This window comes from Hyla sarda, chromosome 5 (assembly GCF_029499605.1).
Source record: "Hyla sarda isolate aHylSar1 chromosome 5, aHylSar1.hap1, whole genome shotgun sequence".
NCBI classification, from domain to species: domain Eukaryota; kingdom Metazoa; phylum Chordata; class Amphibia; order Anura; family Hylidae; genus Hyla; species Hyla sarda.
This window is the reverse complement of record NC_079193.1, coordinates 33,142,363-33,155,543: the sequence shown is the minus strand read 5'-3', so window position 1 is coordinate 33,155,543 and position 13,181 is coordinate 33,142,363. Positions and strand designations below refer to the sequence as shown.

Genomic DNA, 13,181 nt, shown 5'->3' with positions numbered 1-13,181 from the left:
AGTTATTCTGCATACATTAATCTATAATATATCAAAAGTTTTTTTGATGAGAGGTACCTTTTAAGATTTTTTTTTATAGAAGTAATTTACAAATCTAAATAGAAATTGAGGATGTCCGGCACCGCTAGTCTGGGAGACCACAATTGGTGGTGTCAATTAGGCAATCTAAAAATGTACCGATGGTATTGCATGCTATGATTCTCCGAATGGTGGTGCAGCGATCCAATAAGAAGTAGCAGATATAGACTTTGTATAGAAGCAAAATGGAAGACGCACTCACCAATATCTTGCTGACGGTGGACACAGGCAGGGGGCGTGCAGGGGGCGGTGCCCCCTGCACGCCCCCCTGCCTGTGTCCACCTTCAGCTCCCTGTGCACTTTTGTACCCGATGATTTTATGAACTACACGCTGCAATAAAGAATTGATTCATCCCAGCAAGATATTGGTGAGTGCGTCTTCCATTTTGCTTCTATATATAATTTACAAATCTGTTTAACTTTCTGCAACCAGTTCCTGGATAACCCCTTTAAAAGCACCTCATACCCCATTGCCATACCTCTTTGACCGATCTCCGATGTATTTTTCTGACATACTGTTATGAGACGTGAATCCAGCCTAATATATATATATATTTTTTTTTTTCTAATATTTATTGATTGAGAACATGTTGTAATTGTATGGAACGTCTTTTGCCCTGGTCTTATTTATTTATTTATTATTTATTGGACATTATTTGCACAGTTACGGTTGGATTTGACTTGAATTAGGAAGATTCTGCTTCATTTTGCACAATATTTTCCACTAAGGCATTTCCGTCTTGTGTCGCAGCTTCACAGTTACTGTCAAAGTATATTCTGTTATTGAAACTATTTTCGGGTTGGGACTTGTTCCATTTCCTCCTATATACAAAGAAGACTGCAATGGCCGAGGCAGCAACGACCAATATGACCAGAAGAACCACACCAATAGTCACGCCATGCGAGGGCTTTTCTTCTAGAATAGAAATATGGATGAGAAAGTCATTACATAGACAAATTGAGACAGCACTAAATAGTTTCCACTGGAGAAACACTTTTCGCATCCAGTGAATCCAGTATTTTTAGCCAAAGAGATAGATGACATTTGCAGTAATTTACCTAATAATACGAAGGCAAATGTCATCTAAGGGTCTATTCACATCTGCATTGGGACTTTTATTTTTAACAGTAGCCATAATGTTTTTCCAGGACTGTCACAGAACAGACTTTAGCTGCATGTGACAGACCCCAATGACTTTTTATTGAGTCTATCAGGTTCGGTTGAGGTGTCCATTGTCTTGGGGGGGAGGGGAGTGGTGCATGAAATACAATTTTCCCATTAAAAACAACAAAATCTGCAACAAAGCTATCTAATGGAGCAGAAAAACATTACTCGAATGACTATTTATATAGCTCTGACAGATTCCTCAGTGCTGTATACTCAAATTCAAATTGGTGCCAGTCCCCAAAGGGACTCATAATCTGCCATGCAACAGCTGGATTCACATCATGTTTTCTCCCATATGGGAGCGCATACTGCAGGGGGGAGCTAAAACTTCGCGCTCCCGTATGTAATTCATTTCAATGAGGCGGCCGGAGTGAAACGTTCGGTCCGGTCGGCTCATTTTTTGTGCAGTATGCGGTTTTACAACCAGACCTAAAACCGTGGTTGACCACAGTTTTAGGTCCGAGGAAAAAGCGCATACAGCGCAAAAATTAGCCGACCGGACCGAACGTTTCACTCCGGCCGCCTCATTGAAATGAATGACATACGGGAGCGCATACGAAGGCATACGGGAGCGCGTGGTTTTAGCTCCCCCCTGCCGTATGCGCTCCCGTATGGGATAAAATTATGTGAACCCAGCCCAAACACATAGAGAACATAGAAACTCCTTGCCAAAGTTGTCCTTGTTGGGATTTTAACCTTGAGCCCCAGTGCTCTAGCGCTAACCACTGCACCACCATGCTACCCCTATCACTGCTCATAATTACCAATGTGGTAGTGGTTCAAACCAAAAAAAACAAAAGAACAACAAAACATCTGTATCCTATCTTGCCTAGCCAGGGACCCGCGGGTAATGGCCGACATCCGCGATCGCGGCAGCATGGTTATATTTTATGCTGATCTGATCGTCCGTGGCATGGCCGCTGGGATCAGATCAGCTAACATGGTGGACGTAGGTCCCCTCACCTGCCTCCGCCACCTTCCATGGGTCTTCTGCTCCGGTCTGAGATTGAGCAGACCAGAGCAGAAGATAGCCGATAACACCGATCAGTGCTATGCCTTATGCTTAGCACTTAACAATATTAGCAATCAACTGATTGCTATAAAAAGTGTACAAAAAGAAGTAAAAAAAAACAGGTCAAAAAATTTTGAAAAATCCCCTCCCCAATAAAAATGTAAAATGTCCCTTTTTCCCATTTTACCCCTACAAAGAGTGAAAAGAAATAATTAATGAACATATTTGTTATTGCCGCGTGCGTAAATGTCCGAACTATTAAAATATAATGGTAATGATCCCGTACGGTGAATGGAGGGAACATAAAGAAAAAAAAAAAGTCCGAAATTGCTGCTTTTTTTTCACATTTTATTTAACCCCTTAAGGACGCAGCCCATTTGGGCCTTAAAGGGGTACTCAGCCCCTAGACATCTTATCCCCTATCCAAAGGATAGGGGATAAGATGTCAGATCGTCGTGATCCCGCTGCTGGCGACCCCCAGGATTGCCGCTGCGGCACCCCGCTGTCATTACTGCACATTAGAGTGAGTTCGCTCTGCACGTAAAGACGGGTAATACAGGGGCTGGAGCATCGTTACGTCACGGTTTTGCCCCTCGTGAAGTCTCGGCCCGCCTCCTCAATACGAGTCTATGGGAGGGGGCGATCCCGGGGGTCCCCAGCAGCGGGACCGTGGCGATCTGACATCTTATCCCCTATCCTTTGGATAGGGGATAAGATGTCTAGGGGCAGAGTACACCTTTAAGGATGCAGACAATTACATTTTTACGTTTTAGTTTTTTCCTCCTCGCCATTCAAAAAACTCGTTTATATTTTCATCCACAGACTAGTATGGAGGCTTGTTCTTTGCGTGACCAGTTGTCCGTTGTAATGCCATCACTCACTTTACCCTAAAATGTATGGCACAACCAAAAAAATACTATTTGCGTGGTGGAATTAAAAAGAAAACCGCAAATTTTGCTAATTTTGGAAGGTTTTGTTTTCACGCCGTACAATTTACGGTAAAAATGACATGTGTTCTTTATTCTCTGGGTCAATACGATTAAAATGATACCCATTATTACATACTTTTCTATTACTGTTGCGCTTAAAAAAAATAGCAAACTTTTTAACCAAATTAGTATGTTTAAAATCCCCCTATTTTGAAGACCTATAACTTGAAGACCTATAAAATGTTATAAAAAAAGCATCTCTTTTGGACTTTTTTTTATTTTTACGTTCACGCCGTTCACCGTACGGTATCATTAACATTTTATTTTAATGGTTCAGATATTTACACATGCGGCGATACCAAATATGTATATAAAATATTTTTTAACACTTTTTGGGGGTGAAATAGGGAAAATGGGACAATGTTTACGTTTTTATTGGGGGAGGGTTTTTTTCACAATTTTTTTTAACTTTATTTTCTTACTTTTTTACACTTTAATAGTCCCCATAGGAGACTATTTATAGCAATCACTCGATTGCTAATCCTGTTCAGTGCTATGTATAGGACATAGCACTGATCAGTGTTATCGGTCATCTTCTGCTCTGGTCTGCAGGAAGGCAGATCAGAGCAGAAGATGCCGGGAAGGCAGCGGGGGCAGGTGAGGGGACCTCCGACTGCCATGCTGGATGATCAGATCGCCGCGGCAGCGCTGCGGCGATCCGATCATCCATTTTAGTGACCGTGATGCTGCAGATGCCGTGATCTGTATTGATCACGGCATCTGAGGGGTTAATGGCAGACATCCGCGGGATCGCGGATGTCCGCCATTACGGGCGGGTCCCTGGCTGCGATCAGCAGACGGGACCTGCCGCGCATGATCCGGGCATCGCTCCGATGCTCGCGGTTATGCTTAGGACGTAAATGTATGTCCTGGTGCGTTAAGTCTCACCTCACCAGGACGTACATTTACGGCGCTCGTCGTTAAGGACTTAAACAAAAATTTATGAAAGTTTTATGTACACGAATGTGGTATCAATAAAACATACAGATCATCGCAAAAAATGAGCCCTCATACCGCCGCTTATACGGAAAAATGAAAAAGTTATAGGTCGTCAAAAATCGAAGGATTTTAAACGTACTAATTTGGTTAAAAAGTCTGAGTTTTTTTAAGCGCAACAATAATAGAAAAGTACCGTATGTTATCATGGGTATCATTTTAATCGTATTGACCCACAGAATACAGAACACATGTCATTTTTACCATAAATTGTATGTTGTGAAAACGAAACCTTCCAAAATATGCAAAATTGCGGTTTTCTTTTCAATTTCCCCACCCAAATAGTATTTTTTATGGTTGCGCCATACATTTTATGGTAAAATCCGTGATGTCATTACAAAAGACAAAATATGAAAGAGTTACGATTTTTAGAAGGCGAGGAGGAAAAAACGAAAATGCAAAAATAAAATTTGCCTGGTCCTTAAGGTCAAAATGGGCTTGGCTCTTAAGGGGTTAAGAGACATGTAAAAAGTTTTTTTTTTATCAGTGGGGGTCTGAATGTTCAGACCCAGACTGATCACTAGAACGAGCTGCTGAGTGCATTATCTACTGACTATGGGCCATATGACCGAGACAAACTTACAATGTAAGTCTATGGGATTGTCTGGCACAGAGAGCCCTGAGTCCTAGGTTTTTAACCCCGATTGTTCTGAACACTCAGACCCAAACTGATCAAAACCTTTGGAAAAACAAATTGCAGTCAGCTACAGAAAATTTGAAAGTGTTATCCTGAGATCACTTGTTTTTTAAGGTTAAAATAAGAAAGATTAAATGATGGGCTATGACAGTGTTTTCCAAACAGTGTGTCTCCAGCTGTTGCAGAACTACAACTCCCAGTATGCCTGGACAGACTATGGCTGTCCAGACATGCTGGGAGTTGTAGTTTTGCAACAGCTGGAGACACACTGTTTGGAAAACACTGGGCTATGCGCATGATGGTTTCTCGAGGAGATTTCAAAAGTTTTTTTTACAGAATACTTTAACCCCTTAAGGACACATGACGTACCGGCACGTCATGAGTCCGCTCCCGATCTATAACACGGGGCCACGGCGTGGTCGGGCGTAGCGGGTCGGGCCCGACCTCTAACAACGGCCGGGACCCGTGGCTAATAGCGCGCGGCATTGATCGCGCTGCCGCGCGCTATTAACCCTTTAGACGTGGCGTTCAAAGTTGAACACTGCGTCTAAAGTGAAAGTGAAACCATGCCGGTTAACTCAGGGAGCTGTTCAAGATAGCCGCGGTGAGATCGCGGCATCCCGAACAGCCTACAGGACAGCCGGAGGGTCCCTACCTGCCTCCTCGCTGTCTGATATCCGAATGACTGCTCAGTGCCTGAGATCCAGGCATGAGCAGTCAAGCGGCAGAATCATCGATCACTGGTTTCCTATGAGAAACCAGTGATCAATGATAAAGATCAGTGTGTGCAGTGTTATAGGTCCCTATGGGATAACAATGATCAGTATAAGAGATCAGTGTGTGCAGTGTTATAGGTCCCTATGGGACCTATAACACTGCAAAAAAAAAGTGGAAAAAAAAGTGAATAAAGATCATTTAACACCTTCCCTATTAAAAGTTTTAATCACCCCCCTTTTCCCATTAAAAAAAAAAAAACTGTGTAAATAAAAATAAACATAAATGGTATCGCCTCATGTGGAAATGTCCGAATTCTAAAAATATATCGTTAATTAAACCGCACGGTCAATGGCGTACGCGCAAAAAAATTCCAAAGTCCAAAATAGTGCATTTTTGGGCACTTTTTATATCAAGAAAAAATTTATAAAAAGCGATCAATAAGTCCTATCAATGCAAAAATGGTACCGCTAAAAACTTCAGATCAAAAAATGAGCCCTCATACCGCCCCATACACGGAAAAATTAAAAAGTTATAGGGGTCAGAAATGACAATTTTAAACATATACATTTTCCTGCATGTAGTTATGATATTTTACAGAAGTACAACAAAATCAAACCTATATACCGTATATACTCGAGTATAAGCCGACCCGAGTATAAGCCGAGACCCCTAATTTCAACCCAAAATCCCAGGAAAAGTTATTGACTCGAGTATAAGCCTAGGGTGGGAAATACCTCATCCCCCCCTGTCATCATCCAGACCCGTCATTAACATCCTCATCATCCCCTTGTCATCATCCCACACATCCCCCCTTCATCATCCCCTTGTCATCATCCCACACATCCCCTTATCATCCCACACATCCCCCCTTCATCATCCCCTTGTCATCATCCCACACATCCCCCCTTCATCATCCCCTTGTCATCATCCCACACATCCCCCCTTCATCATCCCCTTGTCATCATCCCACACATCCCCCCTTCATCATCCCCTTGTCATCATCCCACACATCCCCTTATCATCCCACACATCCCCCCTTCATCATCCCCTTGTCATCATCCCACACATCCCCCCTTCATCATCCCCTTGTCATCATCCCACACATCCCCTTATCCCACACATCCCCCCTTCATCATCCCCTTGTCATCATCCCACACATCCCCTTATCCCACACATCCCCCCTTCATCATCCCCTTGTCATCATCCCACACATCCCCCCTTCATCATCCCCTTGTCATCATCCCACACATCCCCTTATCATCCCACACATCCCCCCTTCATCATCCCCTTGTCATCATCCCACACATCCCCTTATCATCCCACACATCCCCCCTTCATCATCCCCTTGTAATCATCCCACACCCCCCCCCTCTTCATCATCCCCACCCCCCTTCATCATCCCCACACCCCCCCCCCCCCTTCATCATCCTCTTCTCATCATTCGCCCTCAGTGGTCTTCAACCTGCGGACCTCCAGAGGTTTCAAAACTACAACTCCCAGCAAGCCCGGGCAGCCATCGGCTGTCCGGGCTTGCTGGGAGTTGTAGTTTTGAAACCTCCGGAGGTCCGCAGGTTGAAGACCACTGCGGCCTTCAACATGCGGACCTCCAGAGGTTTCAAAACTACAACTCCCAGCAAGCCCGGGCAGCCATCGGCTGTCCGGGCTTGCTGGGAGTTGTAGTTTTGAAACCTCCGGAGGTCCGCAGGTTGAAGACCACTGCGGCCTTCAACATCATCCAGCTCCCTCTCACCCCCTTTAGTTCTGAGTACTCACCTCCGCTCGGCGCTGGTCCGGTCCTGCAGGGCTGTCCGGTAAGGAGGTGGTCCGGGCTGCTATCTTCACCGGGGGCGCCTCTTCTCCGCGCTTCCGGCCCGGAATAGAGCCGTTGCCTTGACAACGACGTATCTGCGTCGTTGTCAAGGCAACGTGACTATTCTGAGGCCGGGCCCGAAGCGCTTAGAAGAGGCCTCCCCGGTGAAGATAGCAGCCCGGACCACCTCCTCACCGGACCACCTCCTTACCGGACAGCCCTGCAGGACCGGACCAGCGCTGAGCGGAGGTGAGTACTCAGAACTAAAGGGGGTGAGAGGGGGCTGGATGATGTTGAAGGCCGCAGTGGTCTTCAACCTGCGGACCTCCGGAGGTTTCAAAACTACAACTCCCAGCAAGCCCGGACAGCCGATGGCTGCCCTGGCTTGCTGGGAGTTGTAGTTTTGAAACCTCTGGAAGTCCGCAGGTTGAAGACCACTGCGGGTGGGGGAGTTCACTCGAGTATAAGCCGAGGGGGGTGTTTTCAGCACGAAAAATCGTGCTGAAAAACTCGGCTTATACTCGAGTATATACGGTAAGTAGGGTATCATTTTAATTGTATGGACCTACAGAATAATGATAAGGTGTCATTTTTACCAAAAAATGTACTACGTAGAAACAGAAACCCCCAAAAGTTACAAAATGGCGTTTTTTCTTCAATTTTGTCTCACAATTATTTTTTTCCCCGTTTCGCTGTTGATTTTTGGGTAAAATGACTGAATTGATAGAATTGGTGGCGCAATAAATAAGCCATCATATGGATTTTTAGGTGCAAAATTGAAAGAGTTATGATTTTTTAAAGGTAAGGAGGAAAAAACAAAAATGCAAAAACGGAAAAACGCTGAGTCCTTAAGGGGTTAAAGTGGTACTCAGGTGGAAAACTTTTTTTTTCTTTTTATTCAACTGGTGCCAGTAAGTTAAACAGATTTGTAAATTACTTCTAATAACAAATCTTAATCCTTCCAGTACTTATTAGTTGCTGAATACTACAGAGGAAATTATTTTCTTTTTGGAACACAGAGCTCTCTGCTGACATCACGAGCACAGTGCTCTCTGCTGACATCTCTGTCCATTTTAGGAACTATCCAGAGCAGCTTATGTTTGCCTATGGGGATTTTCTCCTACTCTGGACAGTTCTTAAAATGGACAGAGGTGTCAGCAGAGAGCACTGTACTCGTGATGTCAGCAGAGAGCTCTGTGTTGCAAAAAGAAAATAATTTCCTCTGTAGTATTCAGCAGCTAATAAGTATTGGAAGGATTAAGATTTTTTAATAGAAATAATTTACAAATCTGTTTAACTTTCTGGCAGCGGTTAATAAAAAAAAAAATAATAATAATAATAATTTCCACCGGAGTAACCCTTTAATGATTGACATCCACTACTGGTATTAATTATATCTTGAGTTGTTTCTAATATAACTGTTGAACATATATTAGTAGTGGATGTTGTATTTACTATACCTTGTTTCTCTGTTAGCGTTTCTGTGGGCAGCAGAGCTGTAAACACAATATACAACTGGTTATAAATCTAAGTTTTGAGTATTTTCAATGTAAAAATCTGATGCAATTTTGTGTTTCATCTTGTGTTATAGGGGTACTCCAGTGGAAAAAAAAAATTTTAAATCAACTGGTGGCAGAAAGTTAAACAAATTTGCAAATTACTTCTATTTAAAAATCCTAATCCTTCCAGTACTTAGCTGCTGCTGTATGCTCCAGAGGAAGTTCTTTTCTTTTTTAATTTCCTTTCTGCCTGACCACAGTGCTTTCTGCTGACATCTCTGTCCATGTCCGAGCAGGAGCAAATCCCCATAGCAAACCTCTTGCTCTGGACAGTTCCTGACATGGACAGAGGTGATAGCAGAGTGCACTGTGGTCAGGCTGGAAGGAAATTCAAAAAGAAAATAACTTCCTCTGGAGCATACAGCAACTGATAAGTACTGGAAGGATTAAGATTTTTAAATAGAGGTAATTTAAAAATCTGTTTAACTTTCTGGCACCAGTTGATTAAAAAAAAAAGGTTTTCCCCCGGATTACCCCTTTAAGTGACTGTTCTTTTTAGTGTAATGGGAGAATTATTAATATTTGTTCATTCATTGTTCTGCTGAGAGTATTTTTCTATTTAAGCAATACCTGCATAATACGGCATGTGAGAATGATTGTGATATGTGAGAATGACACTGTATGCGTTTAAAGGTACAGTAAGGCCTCATGCATCTCTATGGGCATACTGTGTAACCTAAAGGGTTTATCCAGGATTAGAAAAAACAGAGCTAATATCTTCCCAAAACAGTGCCACACCTGTCCTGAGGTTGTGTGTGGTATTACAGCTTGGCTCCATTCACTTCAATGGAACTGAGCTGCCATACGACACACAGCCTGAGGACAGGGGTGGTGCTGTTTTTGGAAGAAATAAGCTCTAATCCTGAACAAGCCCTTTAAAAGGGGTACTCCACTGCCACAGAGTCTGAAACATTTAGTTCTGAATGCTGGGTGCGGGCTGCGGGGGTCGTGACGTCACACCACGCCCCCTCATTGCAAGTCTATGGGACTTGCATTGAGGGGGTGTGACATCACGAGGGGCGTGGGCGTGGGCGTGGCGTCACGACCCCTGCACCCAGCATTCTGAACTAAACGTTGCGGGAGCAGGGGCAGTGGAGTACCCCTTTAAAGGGGTAATCAGGTGCTTAGACATCTTATCCCCTATCCAAAGGGGACCCCCACTGGGGACCCCCGTGATCTTGCACGCTGCACCCCAATTAAAATCAGTCGCCGGAGCATGTTCGCTCCGAGTCTGATTACCGGCAACCGCGGGGCTCCGGCGAACATGCTCCAGCGACTGTTTTTAACTGGGGTGCTGCGTGCAAGATCATGAGGGTCCCCAGCGTCGGGACCCCCCACGATCAGGCATCTTATCCCCTATCCTTTGGATAGGGTATAAGATGTCTAAGCGCCGGAGTACCCCTTTAAGGCTCCTGGGTCCCAGTGCAAGATTTTGTTTCAGAACCCCCACCTAAAAGACAAAGGTTTTCTTACATAGCTGTGGGTCTTTGGGGACCCTCAGGCATCAGGGCCCAGATGCAATTGCAGCTGTTGCAAAACTACAACTCCCAGCATGCTGAGAGTTGTAGTTTTGCAACAGATGGAGGTACACAATTCTGCAATTGAGCATGCCGCTTTTTTTTTTTTTTTACCCATAATGCATATAGAAATATTCTAATAGTAAAAAAAAATACAAAGGATACTGATCGTCCTATGGGATTTATTAATACATTTTAAACATAATAATCTTTCCACAAAGAAATAAAAAACTGAAAGAAAACTAATGCATGTTAATAATAACTTACTTTTCAGTGTCTTACATATATACCCTCTGTATCCAGTACACCTGGTCATGTCCCACGTTCCTTTTCTGGCATTCATCATTACACACTTTGAAGACATTTCTCCATGGGGTCCTTCATTGTTCCAGTTTACAAAGTCCATTGGTGTTTTGTCGAACCAAAGCCACTTACCTAGAAGTATTAATATCTCCATTAAAATTTTTCAGAATATCTCCCACATTCCAAGTTAGAACATTAATTTAATATTTAAGCCCTTAAAGGGGATATCCAGGAAAAAACTTTTTTTTATACATCAACTGGCTCCAGAAAGTTAAACAGATTTGTAAATTACTTCTATTAAAAAATCTTAATCCTTTCAGTACTTATGAGCTGATGAAGTTGAGTTGTTCTTTTCTGTCTAAGTTCTCTCTGATGACACGTGTCTCGGGAACTGCCCAGTTTAGAAGCAAATCCCCATAGCAAACCTCTTGTGCTCTGTGCAGTTCACGACACAAGCAGAGATGTCAGCAGAGAGCAACAGCTCAACAACTCAACTTCAGCAGCTGATAATTATTGAAAGGATTAAGATTTTTTAATAGAAGTAAATTTACAAATCTGTTTAACTTTCTGGAGACAGTTGATGTAAAAAAATATATAGTTTTTTCCTGGAATACTCCTTTAAGGACTCAACGTTTTTCAGTTTTTGCAAAATCATAACCCTTTAAATTTTCCACTTAAAAATCCATATGATGGCTTATTTTTTGCGCCACCAATTCTACTTTGTAATGAATGACATCAGTCATTTTACCCCAAAATCTACGGTAAAACCAGAAAAGGTAGGGATCCTCCTCATGTCCGTACAGCTGATCGGGACACTGCGGGTTCACCGTGGTGGTCCCGATCAGCCCGAATGAGCTGCCGGTAAGGTTTCACTTTAGACGCGGTGATCAACTTTGATCGCCGCATATGAACGGTTGATACTGGGTATAACTGTGATTGGTGATGTACAGTATTAGCTGCGGGTTCCGCATATCGGGACTGACCCGATATGAAGCTGGGTCACCGCGTGACCCCGCGATATATCGTGGGAGCCGGCGCAGGACATAAATATACATCCTGTGTAGTTAAGGGGTTAATTATGTTTCCCCTAGTATGAGGCATTTGCCATCTGCCTTTTTTTGGATCAACACAGTAGGTTGAACGTGATGGACGCTTGTATACAAATTTCCTATGGCTATGTTTACACCTCGCAATTTCCATGTGGACTTCCACACTGGAATTCTGCGCGGAGATTCTGCAGCAGCAGAGTCCCATTTTATTCCATGGGATGCTGCTGCACTTTGCACACCTCTGAATTTCTGCACCAGATGTTTCTGGCATGGAAATTCTGATTTCCTTTTCCACCAAAAAAAATAAAATAAACCTATTTATTCTTTTTGCAGACTCCACATGGAATGCATTGCCATCTATGAGACAAAATATTCCTGTGCGATCCTAGTTTTCGAAATGTCTGCATGTAGATTTTTCCGTGCTTACATTCCGTGGTGTGAACATAGCCTAACAGCACCTGCCATGCAACTCCTACATCCATAGGGCTCATGCACGTGTCTGACTTAAAGGGGTTATCCAACATAAGGAGACTTTATTACTTGTAAACCGGAGAAAAGGACAGGCGTCCTGCACTCACCGTTCAGGATCTGGTCATACAACTCCCATCTCGGGTCGCTCCTCCAGCGGGGATATCAGGACGACATGGGACGCTCAGAGGCGACTGCTGGCGGTTTCACACATATCAAAGCGCCTCATCCGGCCTCGTCGGTGAGTGCAGGACGCCTGTCCTTTTCTTCGGTTTACAATTTACTGATATCTATTTATTGTCCTAGCACCGCCGCTGGTTTCCTGCCCGGAGTGAGTATTTTTCCATCTCGTGGTTGTGAGGGCTAGTGGTTCCAGTGCCACTGTTTTTGTTTTCTCCTTTGTTGACTTTATTACTTACCTGCCAGACAGTAATGGACATGCTTAGGAAGGATCAGTGCTTGTCTTAAGGGCTTAATGGCTATGTTGTGAGATTACCAAAACACTGCTGCTTTCTTTTTGTGAACTGGTATTTCCTATTAGATTTCCCTCCCTCCAACTACAAGTCCCAAGATCAATAGTTTGTAAGTGTGAGGTCACTTTTCTCCCTTCCACACATCAGTCACCCCACCCATCACAGCACCACTGAGCTCCCTTCCTTGTGCGCTGTGCTTGAAACTACAATTCCCTGCAGCCCTGTGGAGAATGATCTCCCATCATCTGACTCGTGATGTAATATCTCAGGCCGCACTACAACCTGAGAAAAGCTGAGACAACACTCATTTTGTACGCTGCTAAAAATGAACATTGGCACAAAGGTCACATAAGAATTGTGAGACCAGCCATTAAACACTGGTAAAGACAACGTATTACGATGTAC

At 43.6% G+C, this 13,181-nt stretch overlaps 1 protein-coding gene across 4 annotated transcripts in view; it reads right to left on the bottom strand.

Annotated features, from left to right (window-relative positions):
* Positions 1–701: 701 nt before the first annotated feature.
* The window catches only part of STAM (signal transducing adaptor molecule), a 222,722-nt gene continuing 210,242 nt past the window's right edge, over positions 702–13,181 (bottom strand). For all 4 annotated transcript variants that reach the window (XM_056519183.1, XM_056519186.1, XM_056519185.1 and 1 more), the window contains 3 exons: positions 10,751–10,918; positions 8,868–8,903; positions 702–994 (listed from right to left, as the gene is read on the bottom strand). In XM_056519183.1, the coding sequence (XP_056375158.1) occupies positions 765–994; positions 8,868–8,903; positions 10,751–10,918 (434 nt within the window). In that variant the 3' untranslated portion in view covers positions 702–764. The remainder of the gene's footprint in view (positions 995–8,867; positions 8,904–10,750; positions 10,919–13,181) is intronic.